This window comes from Bufo gargarizans, chromosome 1 (genome assembly GCF_014858855.1).
Source record: "Bufo gargarizans isolate SCDJY-AF-19 chromosome 1, ASM1485885v1, whole genome shotgun sequence".
Lineage (NCBI taxonomy): Eukaryota > Metazoa > Chordata > Amphibia > Anura > Bufonidae > Bufo > Bufo gargarizans.
In genome coordinates, this window is record NC_058080.1 from 755,966,696 (window position 1) to 755,983,610 (window position 16,915).

Consider the following 16,915-nt stretch of genomic DNA (forward strand, 5'->3'; position numbering starts at 1 on the left):
TGGCTGAGTAGCCTTGGTCTCATTTTCGGTGGAGTTAGTCTGCAGCCCCCTCTCCCTCTGGGATTTGTCCCGTCTTCTAGGGAACCCTGTTTATTCATCATAGATGGACACTGGTGATCTGTACTCTTTAACTCTGAGGTCCTGCAAGCTGCTGAAATATCACTAAAATATCAAACCCGCACGGAGGGCAACCTGACACATCACAATCTGAACTGTCTCTGGTTCTATCCAGGGGACATCGTTGCCACAAAGTATATTCCTTCTAAGGAGAACCTGCAACGCACATCATATCTGAAACATACTTATAAGACGTAAAACCATATCTTCTACTGCACCTACATCACCGAAAGCACTGGAGGACAATATGAGTCAGAATGACTTTGACCCCGAACAAGGTTCCTCCGTGGATACTGAGTTAAGCTGATAAGATAATGTCCGCTATAGCTGCATGTTAGGCAGCGCTAACCGTGAAAATCGATCATTTACAAATTGACATTAACTGTCTGCGCCATGACCTAGACAAAATGAGAGATCGCACAAAGGAGGGTGAGAGTCGCCTGAGTGATGTGGAAGATTCAGCATCTGCTACTACTGAAGTCGCCAGAAATCTGCAAAATCAGGTGAAGACCCTGCAGGCCGGAGTGGAGGACGCGGAAAACCGCAATAGAAGAAATAACGTTAGAATTCTGGGACTACCTGAAAGATCTCTGGGGTGGAGCCCTCCACTCTATGTGGAACAGCTGATTCGAACCTTCCTTGGGCCCCAAGCTTTGTCGTGGAGAGAGCCTATAGGACTCCTACAAGACTTCCTCCGGGTTCCGCACCAATTTCATTATGAAAATTTTCAACTATAGACACCGGGATGCCATTCTAAAAGCAGCCAGGAAAAAGGACATTCAATATGAAAATGTAAAGATCTCCTTTTACTACAAGAACGTTTAGACTAGCACATTCATATTCATAGTCACAGGTGCATATCCATCAAGCAAACATTGGCTGCACAACTTTACACATACAAACTATAAAGCTCAAAAATGGGGATCGTTCTAAATTAAAGTGGTATTATACCTACTATAAATGGAAGAATGGCTCTTTGCGCACATTTTTTTATCAAACTTGTGTCGGGCCCATCTACCAGGCGTCAAGGTGGCTTCCGCAGACAGGTACCTGACACTAATATACCGCCTCTCTTGGACTTACCTAAGCCTACATTTTCAGGGCAGTGTAGGAACCAGCTACATTTTTTATTATTTTTTATCAACCAAGATCTCCTCCTTTTATCCAGACTTCACAACTGAATTGCAGAAACAACGCAGGCAATGTACAAATGTCCGAGCTCGCCTCCGTGAGTTGGGGATCAAGTATGCAATGCTGTACCCTTCTAAGCTGCGGATCCAGGAATGGTGATCGAGCCAGACTCCAGAAGAAGCATTGGACTGGATTGACCAGTTCTGCATACAACCCGCTCGCGGGAACTTCCGCTGCTCACTTTTCTTATTTCCTTTTCTGGGGTTTGAGGGAACGCCACTGCCCCTTGGGGTGTTCTTGTTTTATTATGTAGTTGTGGTGCCCTCCTGTTGGAAGTAGGATAACTTCTAACAAATTTGCAGTATAATTATTGACAGGGGTTAAGCTCTGTCCTTAGTCAGTTCTTGGCTTCATTTGTTCCATTTAGATAGGCAGATAGCGCCTTAGTCTTCCATAAGTCCTTACTACGTAGGTTAGGGACAAATAGGCTCAGACCAGTTGGGGATGTTTGGGTGGGGTGGGGGTTGTGGTAGGGAGTTTCAGGTTTTTCATACTTTGGTGTGTGTGTAAATGGGGCAGGGACTCTGAAGAACGCCGGGTGTGGTGGCACCCCCCCTCCCGAATAGAAACCTAGAATGTGTCGGAAGATAAGAACCATTTGGCCCATCTAGTCTGCCCAATATACTGAATACTACACTACGTGCAGAATTATTAGGCAAATGAGTATTTTGACCACATTATCCTCTTTATGCATGTTGTCTTACTCCAAGCTGTATAGGCTCGAAAGCCTACTACCAATTAAGCATATTAGGTGATGTGCATCTCTGTAATGAGAAGGGGTGTGGTCTAATGACATCAACACCCTATATCAGGTGTGCATAATTATTAGGCAACTTCCTTTCCTTTGGCAAAATGGGTCAAAAGAAGGACTTGACAGGCTCAGAAAAGTCAAAAATAGTGAGATATCTTGCAGAGGGATGCAGCACTCTTAAAATTGCAAAGCTTCTGAAGCGTGATCATCGAACAATCAAGCGTTTCATTCAAAATAGTCAACAGGGTCGCAAGAAGCGTGTGGAAAAACCAAGGCGCAAAATAACTGCCCATGAACTGAGAAAAGTCAAGCGTGCAGCTGCCAAGATGCCACTTGCCACCAGTTTGGCCATATTTCAGAGCTGCAACATCACTGGAGTGCCCAAAAGCACAAGGTGTGCAATACTCAGAGACATGGCCAAGGTAAGAAAGGCTGAAAGACGACCACCACTGAACAAGACACACAAGCTGAAACGTCAAGACTGGGCCAAGAAATATCTCAAGACTGATTTTTCTAAAGTTTTATGGACTGATGAAATGAGAGTGAGTCTTGATGGGCCAGATTGCTGGATTGGTAAAGGGCAGAGAGCTCCAGTCCGACTCAGACGCCAGCAAGGTGGAGTACTGGTTTGGGCTGGTATCATCAAAGATGAGCTTGTGGGGCCTTTTTGGGTTGAGGATGGAGTCAAGCTCAACTCCCAGTCCTACTGCCAGTTTCTGGAAGACACCTTCTTCAAGCAGTGGTACAGGAAGAAGTCTGCAAGGTAAGAAAAACATGATTTTCATGCAGGACAATGCTCCATCACACGCGTCCAAGTACTCCACAGCGTGGCTGGCAAGAAAGGGTATAAAAGAAGAAAATCTAATGACATGGCCTCCTTGTTCACCTGATCTGAACCCCATTGAGAACCTGTGGTCCATCATCAAATGTGAGATTTACAAGGAGGGAAAACAGTACACCTCTCTGAACAGTGTCTGGGAGGCTGTGGTTGCTGCTGCACGCAATGTTGATGGTGAACAGATCAAAACACTGACAGAATCCATGGATAGCAGGCTTTTGAGTGTCCTTGCAAAGAAAGGTGGCTATATTGGTCACTGATTTGTTTTTGTTTTGTTTTTGAATGTCAGAAATGTATATTTGTGAATGTTGAGATGTTATATTGGTTTCACTGGTAAAAATAAAGTTGCCTAATAATTATGCACAGTAATAGTCACCTGCACACACAGATATCCCCCTAAAATAGCTAAAACTAAAAACTACTTCCAAAAATATTCAGCTTTGATATTAATGAGTTTTTTGGGTTCATTGAGAACATGGTTGTTGTTCAATAATAAAATTAATCCTCAAAAATACAACTTGCCTAATAATTCTGCACTCCCTGTATGAATAGCCCTTGGCCCTATCTTATATGAAGGATGGCCTTTAGGGCTGCAGCTAACGATTATTTGAATAATCGATTAGTTGCCGATTAATTTCTACGATTAATCGATTAATCGGGAAAAACGACAAAATTACAAAACAGAGAGGTTTATATGATCTTACTTGAAAAAATTATGTTCAAAGGCCATATTAAAACAAATTGTGGACGACACTATTATGGGGGATCTGTGGACGACACTATTATGGGGGATCTGTGGACGACACTATTATGGGGGATCTGTGGACGACACTATTATGGGGGATCTGTGGACGACACTATTATGGGGGATCTGTGGACGACACTATTATGGGGGATCTGTGGACGACACTATTATGGGGGATCTGTGGACGACACTATTATGGGGGATCTGTGGACGACACTATTATGGGGGATCTGTGGACGACACTATTATGGGGGATCTGTGGACGACACTATTATGGGGGATCTGTGGACGGCGTAGTTATGGAGAGGGGGATCTGTGGACGGCGTAGTTATGGAGAGGGGGATCTGTGCACTGTTATGGGCATAACAGTGCACAGATCCCTTTCCTCATAACAGTGCACAGATCCCCCTTCCCATAGCAGTGCCATACACAGACCCCCCCTCCTCCCCATAGCAGTGCTATACACAGACCCCTCTCCCCATAGCAGTGCCATAGACAGATCCCCCCTCCCCCTTCCCCCTAACAGCCCCGGCCCCGATGCTTGCATCTTTATTTTACCTTTTTACAATGACGCTCCCGCTCCTGTAACAGCCAGGCAGAGCGGACGGCGGCGTAACGTCACTCAATCACGTGACGCGCCTGCTCCGCCCACTTCATGAATGAAGGAGGCGGAGCAGGCGTGTCACGTGAGTGAGTGACGTTCGCCGCCGTCCGCTCTGCCTGGCTGTTACAGGAGCGGGAGCGTCATTGTAAAAAGGTAAAATAAAGATGCAGCGCCCGCCCGCCCGCCCGAATAGCAACGAATCGGCGATTATTCGATAACTGGATTCGTCGACAACGAATCCAGTTATCGAATATAATCGATTACATCGATTAATCGTTGCAGCCCTAATGGCCTTATGCCTATCCCATGCATGCTTAAACTCCTCCACTGTATTTGCAGCTACCACTTCTGCAGGAAGTGACATGTAATCTGTTCTCCTGGAAAGTCTGGGGGTTAAATGATAAGGTAAAGAGGTCCTTAGTGTTCAACTATACACTCACCTAAAGAATTATTAGGAACACCATACTAATACGGTGTTGGATGCCCTTTTGCCTTCAGAACTGCTCAGGTAGCCCGTGGCATTTAAACGATGGCCAATTGTCACTAAGGGGCCTAAAGTGTTCCCAGAAAACATCCCCCACACCATTACACCACCACCCCCAGCCTGCACAGTGGTAACAAGGCATGATGGATACATGTTCTCATTCTGTGTACGCCAAATTCGGACTCTACCATTTGAATGTCTCAACAGAAATCGAGACTCATCAGACCAGGCAACATTTTTCCAGTCTTCAACAGTCCAATTTTGGTGAGCTCGTGCAAATTGTAGCCTCTTTTTCCTATTTGTAGTGGAGATGAGTGGTACCCGGTGGGGTCTTCTGCTGTTGTAGCCCATCCGCCTCAAGGTTGTGTGCGTTGTGGCTTCACAAATGCTTTGCTGCATACCTCGGTTGTAACGAGTGGTTATTTCAGTCAACGTTGCTCTTCTATCAGCTTGAATCAGTCGGCCCATTCTCCTCTGACCTCTAGCATCAACAAGGCATTTTCGCCCACAGGACTGCCACATACTGGATGTTTTTCCCTTTTCACACCATTCTTTGTAAACCCTAGAAATGGTTGTGCGTGAAAATCCCAGTAACTGAGCAGATTGTGAAATACTCTGACCGGCCCGTCTGGCACCAACAACTATGCCACGCTCAAAATTGCTTAAATCACCTTTCTTTCCCATTCTGACATTCAGTTTGGAGTTCAGGAGATTGTCTTGACCAGGACCACAACCCTACATGCATCGATGCAACTGCCATGTGATTGGTTGACTAGATAATCGCATTAATGAGAAATAGAACAGATGTTCCTAATAATTCTTTAGGTGAGTGTATAGAGAAACATAACCCAGATGTTCTTATCTTCCAGGAAACACACCTCCGAGGTCAAAAAGTATTGGCGCTTAAAAGACCATGGGTAGGATACGTGTACAATGCGACCTATTCTAACTATGCCAGAGGTGTATCCACTAGGGATCGACCGATATAGATTATTATTATTTTTTTTAGAGCCGATACCGATAATCTGTGAACTTTCAGGCCGATAGCCAATAATTTATACCGATATTTTATATCTCATAATATATATATTCTATTAATTGGTAGTCACTGAGGTGGTAGAAATTTGCATTTGGCACAGTATATTGTAAATTTATAATTTTAATAAAGCCTTTAGTTGGTAGTCAATTTATAATTTACATAGTGCCAAATGCCAATTTCCACCCCCCCTCACTGACTTTATTAACCCCTATCAGACCTCAGATCAGACCTTAGTTAACCCCTATCAGACCTTAGGGGTTAACTAAGGTCTGATAGGGGTTAACTAAGGTCTGATAGGGGTTAACTAAGGTCTGATCTGAGGTCTGATAGGGGTTAACTAAGGTCTGATCTGAGGTCTGATAGGGGTTAACTAAGGTCTGATAGGGGTTAACTATCAGACCTCAGATCAGACCTTAGTTAACCCCTATCAGACCTTAGTTAACCCCTATCAGACCTCAGATCAGACCTTAGTTAACCCCTATCAGACCTTAGTTAACCCCTATCAGACCTCAGATATATAAAATAAAAAACTCCTCACCTCTCGTGCGCCGCGGCTCTTCTTTATCTCCGGGTCCGGCGTCTCGCTCCCCTGTGTTCTCCGGCCCGCGCTGCACTGTCACCTGACAGTGTGCAGCGTCAGGTCATGGTGCGTCAGGACAGTGCAGCGTGGGCCCCATCAAAGAAGACCAGGGAGTGTGAGTGTCGGGAAGCGCTTGCTGCGCTTCTTCCCCGTCCCGGCACCCGATGCATACTAGTGCGTGCTTCCATAATGGAAGCGCTCACTAGTATTTGCTTTATACGCATTATCGGTATATCGGCAAGGTTAGATGCCGATACCAATAATGTACAAAATCCAGAATATCGGCCGATTAATATCGGTACTTCCAATAATCGGTCGACCCCTAGTATCCACACTGGATAGTAAAGCATTGCCGTTTCAACTGATTTCTGTGCACATTGATCCGTCTGGGAAGTACGTACTGCTGCAGGGCACTATTACAGGCCGCGCTGTTATGGTTGCAGGGATATATGTCCCCCCACCTTGACGGGGAGGTTTTAGACCAGATTATGGCCCGGGTAGCCGTACTACCGCCGGCTCCACTATTTCTGCTGGGTGATTCCAATGCTATATTGGACAAAAAACTGGACAGGCTGCATCCAAACTGCCTTTCTTTCCATGGCGGAGGGCATGGATGTCAAACTCATGGCCCTCCAGATGTTGCAAAACTACAACTCCCATCATTCCCTGATAGCTGTAGTATGCCCAGGCATGATGAGAGTTGTAGTTTTGCAACAGCTGGAGGGCCACGAGTTTGACATCCCTGGCGGAGGGGGAAGACCCCCGGTCCGGATGGCTTTCCGGTTGAGTGGTATAATTTTCAGATAGAGGAAGTTAGCCAAAGGCTGAGTAAGTTATTTGCACACACACTGGAGCACAGGTCACTACCTGCGTCTTTTTATGAAGCCACTATAGTTGTGATCCACAAAGCTGGGAAGCCACCGGACCAATGCAGTTCTTATCGACCCATTTCGCTGATAAATACGAATTCTAACTAAAGTTTTAGCACTCTTCAGTCATCCTATCTATTGTTGGTACTGACCAGTCGGGCTTTATGCCAGGGAAAACCACCAATATAAACCTGAGGCGCCTATTGCCTCACTAGATTTGAGAAGGCATTTGACTCGGTCGAGTGGAGCTTCATGTGGGAAGTATAAGAAAGTGGGGGTCCCCCAGAGCAAGTGTAGCCATGTGAGGAAGTTCTATCTGCAGCCGACGGCCCGGGTGAGAGTTAATGGGTATTTGTCCAAATCATTGTTATTGGGAAGGGGTACTAGACAGGGGTGCCCATTGTCTCCCCTCCTGTTCGCTTTGGTAATGGAGCCATTATCTGCGCATAGAAGGGGAACTGTGAGAATACAAGGTTGGGATATCGCTGGCCTTTCTGAAAAAATATTACTATATGCGGACGACATGTTAATTTACCTGGGAGATGTGGGCCCTTCTGCTCGAGGCTCTACTTGAGGTGGTCAACGAATATGGTTCATACTCGGGGCTGAGGGTCAATTGGGGTAAATCATTACTATACCCGGTGTACGATGTCCATGCACGATCTAGATCCTCCTACTCGTCACTGCAAATAGTAGATAAATTTACACACCTGGGAGTAGATATTCATAAGGATGCCACCCGGTTCTTTGCACTCAATATGGGTCCAGTGATGATCTATGCCTCACAAAAGCTTAAAGCCTGGGAAAACTTACCCTTGTCCCTCATAGGACGAATCAATGTTTTTAAAATGGTTATCCTCCCTAAGCTCCTTTACCTCTATAGGGCGGCCCCCATGGTACTGCCAAAGTCAAATTTTCAAGCACTTGACCGCCTGTTGACCCCCTTTCTGTGGCGTCGGTCGGTGCCCCGCATTGCCAGGGAGACTCTTCGAGCCCCTTATGGGATGGGTGGTTTGGCTCTCCCCGACATGTATCTATACTATATAGCCACACAATTGAATTACGCGTCCCGGTGGATTAGGGCAGATTAAAAAACAACCCTGCGATGGTGCTGGAGGCGGCTCTGATGGGATCATACAAGGCCATGACGAATTTGGCCTATAGGGCAGGCAAATACCCAGTGAAACATCTTACTTCCCTTATGGCGGGGGTGATCAACGCATGGAATTCATTTGTCGTAGTGAGGGGGGGGATAAGGGACAGAGTGCGATATGGTGATCAGTTTTACCTATGGAGAAACCCTAAACTCCAAGAATTATTTTCTTTGCCAGACTTTGAGTTCTGGCCGCAGAGGGGCATTAAACACCTCACCCAATTGTATGAAGAGGGGGGTTTTAAGACCTTCTCTGCTCTGCAGCCCGAATACAACATTCCACGCTCATCCCTTTTTAGGTTTTTCCAATTGAGGCATGCATCTGTATCACAATTCGGGGCTGGCCCTCTGCGGCTAGACTATAGGGAGGTGGAAAAAATTGCGCAGACCCTAGAAAAATAGTTTCCTCCTTCTACGGGACACCAATATCCTACCAATCTTCTCCTATAGCCAAGGCTTTTACTAAATGGAAAGGTGATATTATGACTCTAGACTTGCAACGTGAGAAGGAACTGGCTTCCTCATGGAGGTCAACGGTGATTTGTGCAAGTGGCTAAGTGGATACACAGAGTATATTTGACTCCTGTACGTCTGGCACGTATGCATAAACTCGCATAAGATATCTGTACCAGGTGTGGTGGAGGCAGAGAGATGTTGATACACATGATTTGGGAATGTCCGGTTATTGCAGATTTCTGGGAAGAAGTGCACAGATATCCTAATTCTAGACTGGGTCTTCCAGCAGTTATATCCCCAGAAGTTAGTCTATCGGGCCTTGTCATTGAAATTTTTCCTACCAAGTATAATAGAATCCTCTATAGGTTATTACTTATTAATGCAGCATTACCTATGTACAAATTGAACTTTGAAGCTAGGTTTGAAAAGATTTGGGGTCTCTGGTTGAGGGCCAGCTTTGTGTCAGGATAGTCCATAGCAATGACTCAGGTGTCTGTGGGTCGCTGCCCATGTGAGTGCTGTGTGTGAATGTTGGACAGTCGCAGATGAAGACCATTTGCATGAAGGAATGCTAGGGTTGTGGGCTGAAATTGGAAATGTATTGATCTGGAATGATATGCCAATGCTGCGTAACCCCCTTTTCTCTGACTGTAACTGAATGTAATGGTGTTTTTTTTTATTTTATTTAATTTTTTTTGTTTGTAATTTCATTGTTTTATCCTTAAAAAAGAAAAAGTCTAAAAAAGTGTAAAAAACCCCCCAAAAAACTGCATCCTCTCTGGCCTCGCTGCAATTCTTATTTTGGCCACCAGGTGACAGGCTAAAAATTCATGGATGTCAAACTCATGGCCCTCCAGATGTTGCAAAACTACAACTCTCATCATTCCCTGATAGCTGTAGTATGCCCAGGCATGATGGGAGTTGTAGTTTTGCAACAGCTGGAGGGCCACGAGTTTGACACGCCTGGGCTAAATAAATGCATTTTAAAAACCCATGATTGTTCAAAAAAATAAAAATGCATATAAAAGTTTAAATCCCTCCCCTTTCTAAATATCTAAATAACAAATAATATAAAAATGATGGGTATCACCGCAAACAAAAACGCCTGTACTATTTAAATATTTAAAATATTTTCCCACTACGGCGAATTGCGTAACGGAAAAAAGGGTTAAATGTCCAATTTGCCATTTTTCATTGCTTCTCTTACCCAAAAAAAAATTTGATCTAAAAGTCACACACACTCCAAAATGGTATCAATAAAAACTACAGATTTGTCCTGCAAAAAATGAGCCCAGACACAGCTCAGTAGATATAATTATCAAAAGTTATGGGGGGTCATAAAATTCCAATTCCACCCCATTTGGAATTCTTTTACCGCTTCCCACTACATTGTATGCCATAATAAGCCCTCATACAGCTATGTGAATGGAAAAATAAAAAAGTTATGGCTCAAGGAAGATGGGGAAGAAAAATGAAAACACAAAAATGAAAAAAAACAACAACTGTATCCTAAGGGTTAAGTTTGTTGCTGTAAGCTGAAGAAAATATGGAGAAGTTCAGGGGGTATGAATACTTTTTCAAGGGACTGTATAACATGAAAAAGAAGATGCATAAGATATATATGAAAATAAAGAAACACATCCATAAATGCTAAATATTAATGAAGCTCTCCACCCCAAAAAATTATTCTCTGACCTGTTAGAAATCTCCATGATGTAAACTGTAGTGAATGTAACCTTCTTACCAGCGACTGTATTTGCAGATTATAACCTCCCTTCTGATCCTCAGCTGTGTCATGTGACGAACACCCTGCCTCTCCAACTGACACAGGACAGGAAGTCAGTTAGTTCTTTATTCATTCCTATGAGACTGACATTGAGGCTCCCATAGGAATACATGGAGAAGCTGGCTTCTGGTCTACACATAACACACATGACACAGCTGAGGATCAGAAGGGAGGTATAACTCACAAATACAGTGAAAGTGATCTACCAACGGGGGCCTTGCTGGCATATATCTGATTATACAATGAGTCGGTCGATGCATCAGTTCTGGAGCGTAAAAATCCATAAGTTATGGTCCGCGGTAGCGGAATCCATAACGGAATTCTTAGATAACCCGAACCTTGTACGCTGGACTTGAAACACAAGTTGGCTGAATACTAGAAGCTGACACTACTGCAGCTCCTGCATGTGAATATACAGGACACCAACCTGCACTAACAGAGGGCTGACCATATCATGTGCTCACCTGGGATGGTGGGGCCACTAAGCCTCTGGTCACTTTTTTAACACTAATGAATTTTTATACTACAGTTTTTGCATGCACTCACGATCTCTGTGCGTGCTGCAGAGCACCAATCAGTAGTGTGCTCATTTGCATCATAGCTCCCAATTACCATTCCAACTAAATCCGCTCCCCAAAAGCGATATGGTGCTCCTTCCACTCTGAAGCCTGCTGTGTGCCTATACATCAGTTTTTGAGCACACATGGGGTGATTCTGTAAACTCCAGATTCAGGGTAATAGATTTTGAGTTTTGTTCGGCTGTTAACCCTTGATGTGTTACAGAAAAAATAGATTAAAATCTGCAAAAAAACAAAGTGAAATTCCCATTTTCCTTTAATTCTCGTGGGGCACCTAAAGGCTTAACAACATTTGTAAAAATCAGTTTTGAATACCTTGAGGGGTGTAGTTTCTAAAATGGGGTGATTTATGTGTGGTTTCTATTATGTAAGCCCCAGAATGTGACTTCATAACTAAAACTGGTCCTGAAAAAATTGGGTTTTGGATTTTTTTTTTTTTTAATTTTAAGATTTGCTTCTAAACCTCTAAGCTTTCGAACGTCCCCAAAAAATAAAATGTCATTTTCAAAATGATCCAAACATGAAGTAGACATATGGGGAATTTAAAGTAATAACTATTTTTGGAGGTATTACTATCTATTATAGAAGTAGAGAAATTGAAATTTGGAAATTTGCTAATTTTAATTTTTTTTGCTAAATTTAGTATTTTTTTTAAATAAATAAAAATGAAATATTTTGACTCCATTTTATCCTTTTCATGAAGTACAATATGTGACGAGAAAACAATCTCAGAATGGCCTGGATAAGTAAAAGCGTTTTAACGTTATTATTACATAAAGTGACACTGGTCAGATTTGCAAAAAAATTGCCTGGTCCTTAAAGAGGACCTTTCATGGGTCCAAACATTGTAAACTAACTATCAGGACATGTAGAGCGGTGCCCAGGGATCTCACTGCACTTACTATTATTCCTGGGCGCCGCTCCGTTCCCCGCTGTGGCCCCCGGTATATTCTACCGCTCTCTTTGCTAATTGCTAGCATCGGAGCAAAGGGGAGGAGACTGTCCCTTTTCTCAATGGGCGTTCCTTCTCCCTGGCTGTAGCGCTGTCCACTCAAAGCACAGAGCGTCACAGCCAGTGAGGAAAAAAAAACTCACCTTCACCCTGGCTGTGACGCTCTGCACTTTGACTGGACAGCGCTACAGACAGGTAGAAGGAACGTGCATTGAGAAAAAGGGCAGTCTCCTCCCCATTGCTCCGATGCTAGCAATTAGCATACAGAGCTGGAGAATATACCGGGGGCCACAGCAGGCGAACAGAGCGGCGCCCAGTAATAATGGTAAGTGCAGTGAGATCCCTGGGCGCCGCGCTACATATCCTGATAGTTAGTTTACAATGTTTTGGATCCATGAAAGGTCCTCTTTAGGGTGAAAAATGGCAGGGTCCTTAAGGGGTTAATTGCGCTTTCAAATAAATAATAATAATCATTGTTTACCAGGCGCAGCGCCACACATTTCCTAGTGGCTGTGCTGGGAATTACAGCTCATTTCCATTTGAATGAACTTGCAGTACATTTTATAGCCACTAACCAGTCTACAGAGCTGTGCCAGTTTTGCTGCAATCTGATTCCTGCATTCATCATCAGGAGCAGTGTGGATATGAGGTTTTACTCTGCCAGGTTCTGCCCCTCCAAGTGCCCAGGAGGAGGAGCTAAATTGTGAAGTGCTCTTTGCATTGAGCTGCCTCTCAGCACACAGTGAAGCCCCGCCTCCTGGCCATTTGCAGGAGCAGAATTTAACTTCATATTCACACTACTTCTGATAAATAAATAAAAAAACTCACAAAAGGTATGCTTGTCTTGCTCTCTCCAGCTTACCTAGTGCATGGTCAAAACTGCTGACAGATTCCCTTTAAAGGGTTTCTGTCACCAGAATTAACTCTATTAAACTAGCTGACATTAGCGATGTGCTAATGTCTGCTAAACCTAACTAGCCTATTCCTACTTTTATCTATGCCCCCGTTACTCCAGAAATATAACTTTTATAATATGCTAATCAACCTCTAGGTGAGGGGGGGGGGCGTTGCCCCTGCTCCTAGAGGCTCAGTTCTCCCACCTCCCTTGTCACGCCCTTCTACACTACACTCTGCCCTAACCCCTGAAGACGCCTTGATACGGCGAAACATGTCGGGGGACAGCGTGAAGCTCTGATTTTTATGGCCGTAAATCACTATGGCCTAGCAGTATAAGAAAAATGAATCGCACAGCGCATATCTAATATACAGGCAGCGCGCAGCCTGTTGGCATAAGTGTGTATCAACCTAGTAACCTAGTCAGGTGACAGTCCTGACAAGGTGGTCTAAGTGACATATAAAGGCCAGTGATCACTGAAAATTTAAACTAATTAGCTATTTACACCAGTATTATTAAACAAATAGGAAATAAAAGTTAAGTCTTAGTTAAAGGGCTTCTGTCAGCCCACTAAACCGTTTTTATTTTTTTAATTTTTTTTTGTTAATAATAATCCCTATACTGCGAGCTCCCTATACATAAGCTAAATATTCATTTAGGTTCAGTAGAATTTGATAAAAAGCTATTTTTATAATATGTAAATTACCTTGCTACCAGAAAGTAGGGCGGCTACTACTGGTAGCAGCCGCATCCACGATCCTAGTGACTCCCCCTCCGCATTGTGATTGACAGGGCCAAATATCGCGCCTGCGCCGTACCTGTCTTTTAATCTGCGCAGGCGCACTGAGAGGCGGCCGCTCTCTCGGCCCCTCCATCCTCAATGCGCCTGCGCCGATGACGTCACATCTACACCCGGCGCAGGCGCATTGAGGATGGACCGCCTCTCAGTGCGCCTGCGCCGATTAAAGACAGGTACGGCGCAGGCGCGAGATTTGGAATTCAAACAGGGCCAGCAGAGAACGATTCCGTTCCCTGGCCCTGTCAATCACAATGCGGAGGGGGCGTCATTAGGATCGGAGGATGCGGCTGCTACCAGTAGTAGCCGCCCTACTTGCTGGTAGCAAGGTAATTTACATATTATAAAAATAGCTTTTTATCAAATTCTACTGAACCAAAATGAATATTTAGCTTATGTATGCAGAGCTCGCAGTATAGGGATTATTATTAACCCCCAAAAAAACAAAAAACGGTTTAGTGGGCTGACAGAAGCAGGTAGGTGCAGGAAAAATTGGTGGAATCTAGTCCAATAGGACATTAGTAGTAGTGTATGTTGGTTAACACACCATATCCCTGCTCTTAAAGGGGAAGTACAGTAATTGTACTTCTACACTATATTGACAGGCCAGGCAGCCTTCACCTCCAACTGCCGGCCCTGTGCGCTGGGGAAATCTCGTGCATTCAGTATTCAGCGCAGGTGCAGTGAGGAAGCCGGCGAGCGCCCTTTTACTCACTGCGACTGCGCCCAATACTGAACGCACGAGATTTCCCCAGCGCATAGGGCCGGCAGTTGAAGGGGAAGGCTGCCTGGCCTGTCAATATAGTGTAGAAGGGCGTGGCCAGAGGTGGGAGAACGGAGCCTCTAGGAGCAGGGGCAACGCCCCCCCTGCACCTAGAGGTTAATTAGCATATTATAAAACTGTAATATGAAGACTGAAGATGACATGTTGGGTATGTTTTAGTAAATTATATTTGCAGAGAGATTTCTGGAGAGGACAGGTTGTGGCGAGGTATCAGTGGAATGGCTGTAACATCAGCATACATAGCGTTAACATGAGAGCTAGGGAAGACAGCAGCACCATGGACTCACAGATCTATCATGTATTACTGGGAGGGACTCGTCCTTTTGAGAAATGCAAACTGAATATCAGGGGTCTGAAAATGAAAAAAAATGAAGATTAAAGGGAGTCTTTCACCTAATCTGAGCGTTTTAGACCGAGTGTCCCTCGTCCAGATCATGAAAATAACACTTTAAATTAAACGTATGCAAATGAGCTTCTGAAGGTGCCCAGGGGCGGCGTTACTGGGCGATGTGCCCAGAAAAACACACCTCTTTCAGCCCTTCTGTCCTATTATTACCTCCTCCAGCCGGCGGACGTCACGAGCGGCAAGAGAAGAAGTCAGGCTGGGAACTGGCCCGCACCTGCGCACTGCTCCTGGGCAGAGGAACCGCTTTTCATTATGCGCATGCGCCGGCCAGCTGTCTTTAGTTGGCCGGCGCATGCGCAATATGAAAAGCTGTTCCTCTGCCCATAATTAGGTGAAAGACTCCCTTTAAGATTGCAGCCTGAAATTTAGTGCAACTTTTCTCCTTACTAAGGTAACTAACATGTGAAAAAAAAACGATGTATTGTATTTCACAACCTTTAAAGGGGCCATCCAGTAAATGAATAACGTACCTTGAGGACTTTCTTCCCATTCTGTGAGTGAGCAGCAGCTCATTAAGTATCTGCCTTCCTCCCATGCATAGAAAATAGTCCCAGAGATACTTCTAGTATGTAGTGCCCCCACAATTCCCTCCTCCACAGCCTAGAGAGATAGATCTATATACATCTATGTGCGGATGAATGAGTGAAAGGTGTGCGAGCGCTGAGGGCAGCGGGGAAGCTACTGAATGTAGGAGAAGGTGGACCAGAAGGAGAGACAGCAGGGGGCGCTACCAGGGAGGAAAATGTCAGGTACATAAAACACACCAGATGCATCAGACCTGGACTGACAGTAGGTTTGATTGGTCTGCTGTCTCTTACAGTCCGCCATGGCCTCCTTTGGATGGAAGAGGAAGATTGGTGAGAGAGTATCAAAGGTGACTTCTCAGAACTTTGAAAAGGAGTCCGCCGATGAGTCCATTAACGCGGAGAGCGATGACGTGGACTGGCTGCACTCCATTAAGCGCAAGAAGGAAATTCTTCTGGAGGACAATATCGCTAAAAGTAAACGGCTGAAGGACGAAGGAGCCTTACTGGCCCTCAACGGAAGGTACGAGCAATGACCGTCACACTTATCCATTGTCTTGTGTCATCAGGAATGGATGGAATGAATTGTATATTAGATGTGACTTAAAGCGGCTCTGTCACCCCTATAGCCTGGTGGGGTTGATGATGCTGATTAAAACGATACCCGTATTTTTCTCTGCAATGATACCATCGACAGACCCCGATAGGGTTGATCCAGGTGACTGAGCCTCTTTAAAGGGAGATGAAGCCTTGAAATAAGGGAACGGGAGAAATGTTCTTCTTAATATTTGCTTTGTACTCTTCAATTTTCTTGCCTGGGAGATGGTAGAAGGGGTGGAGCTTAGTCATTGGGCGGAGTCATAACAGTGGGGAGAGGCTCCTGCTGCAGCCAGGTACCTGAGGCTAGGCTCACATCTCTGTTTAGGAGTGTCCTCATTATCTGTAATGACCCCTTCTGTAGTGCCCCCATTATCTATAATGACCCCTTCTGTAGTGCCCCCATTATCTATAATGACCCCTTCTGTAGTGCCCCCATTATCTATAATGACCCCTTCTGTAGTGCCCCCATTATCTATAATGACCCCTTCTGTAGTGCCCCCATTATCTATAATGACCCTTCTGTAGTGCCCCCATTATCTATAATGACCCTTCTGTAGTGCCCCCATTATCTATAATGACCCCTTCTGTAGTGCCCCCATTATCTATAATGACCCTTCTGTAGTGCCCCCATTATCTATAATGACCCTTCTGTAGTGCCCCCATTATCTATAATGACCCCTTCTGTAGTGCCCCCATTATCTATAATGACCCTTCTGTAGTGCCCCCATTATCTATAATGACCCTTCTGTAGTGCCCCCATTATCTAT

General features: G+C 44.7%; 1 protein-coding gene across 1 annotated transcript in view; it reads left to right on the forward strand.

Moving 5' to 3' along the window:
• TTC33 (tetratricopeptide repeat domain 33) overlaps nucleotides 1-16,915 on the forward strand; it is a 202,859-nt gene that overhangs the window by 13,912 nt on the left and 172,032 nt on the right. The window contains exon 2 of the mRNA XM_044276705.1: nucleotides 15,845-16,071. Coding sequence (XP_044132640.1) covers nucleotides 15,851-16,071 — 221 coding nt within the window. The 5' untranslated portion in view covers nucleotides 15,845-15,850. The remainder of the gene's footprint in view (nucleotides 1-15,844; nucleotides 16,072-16,915) is intronic.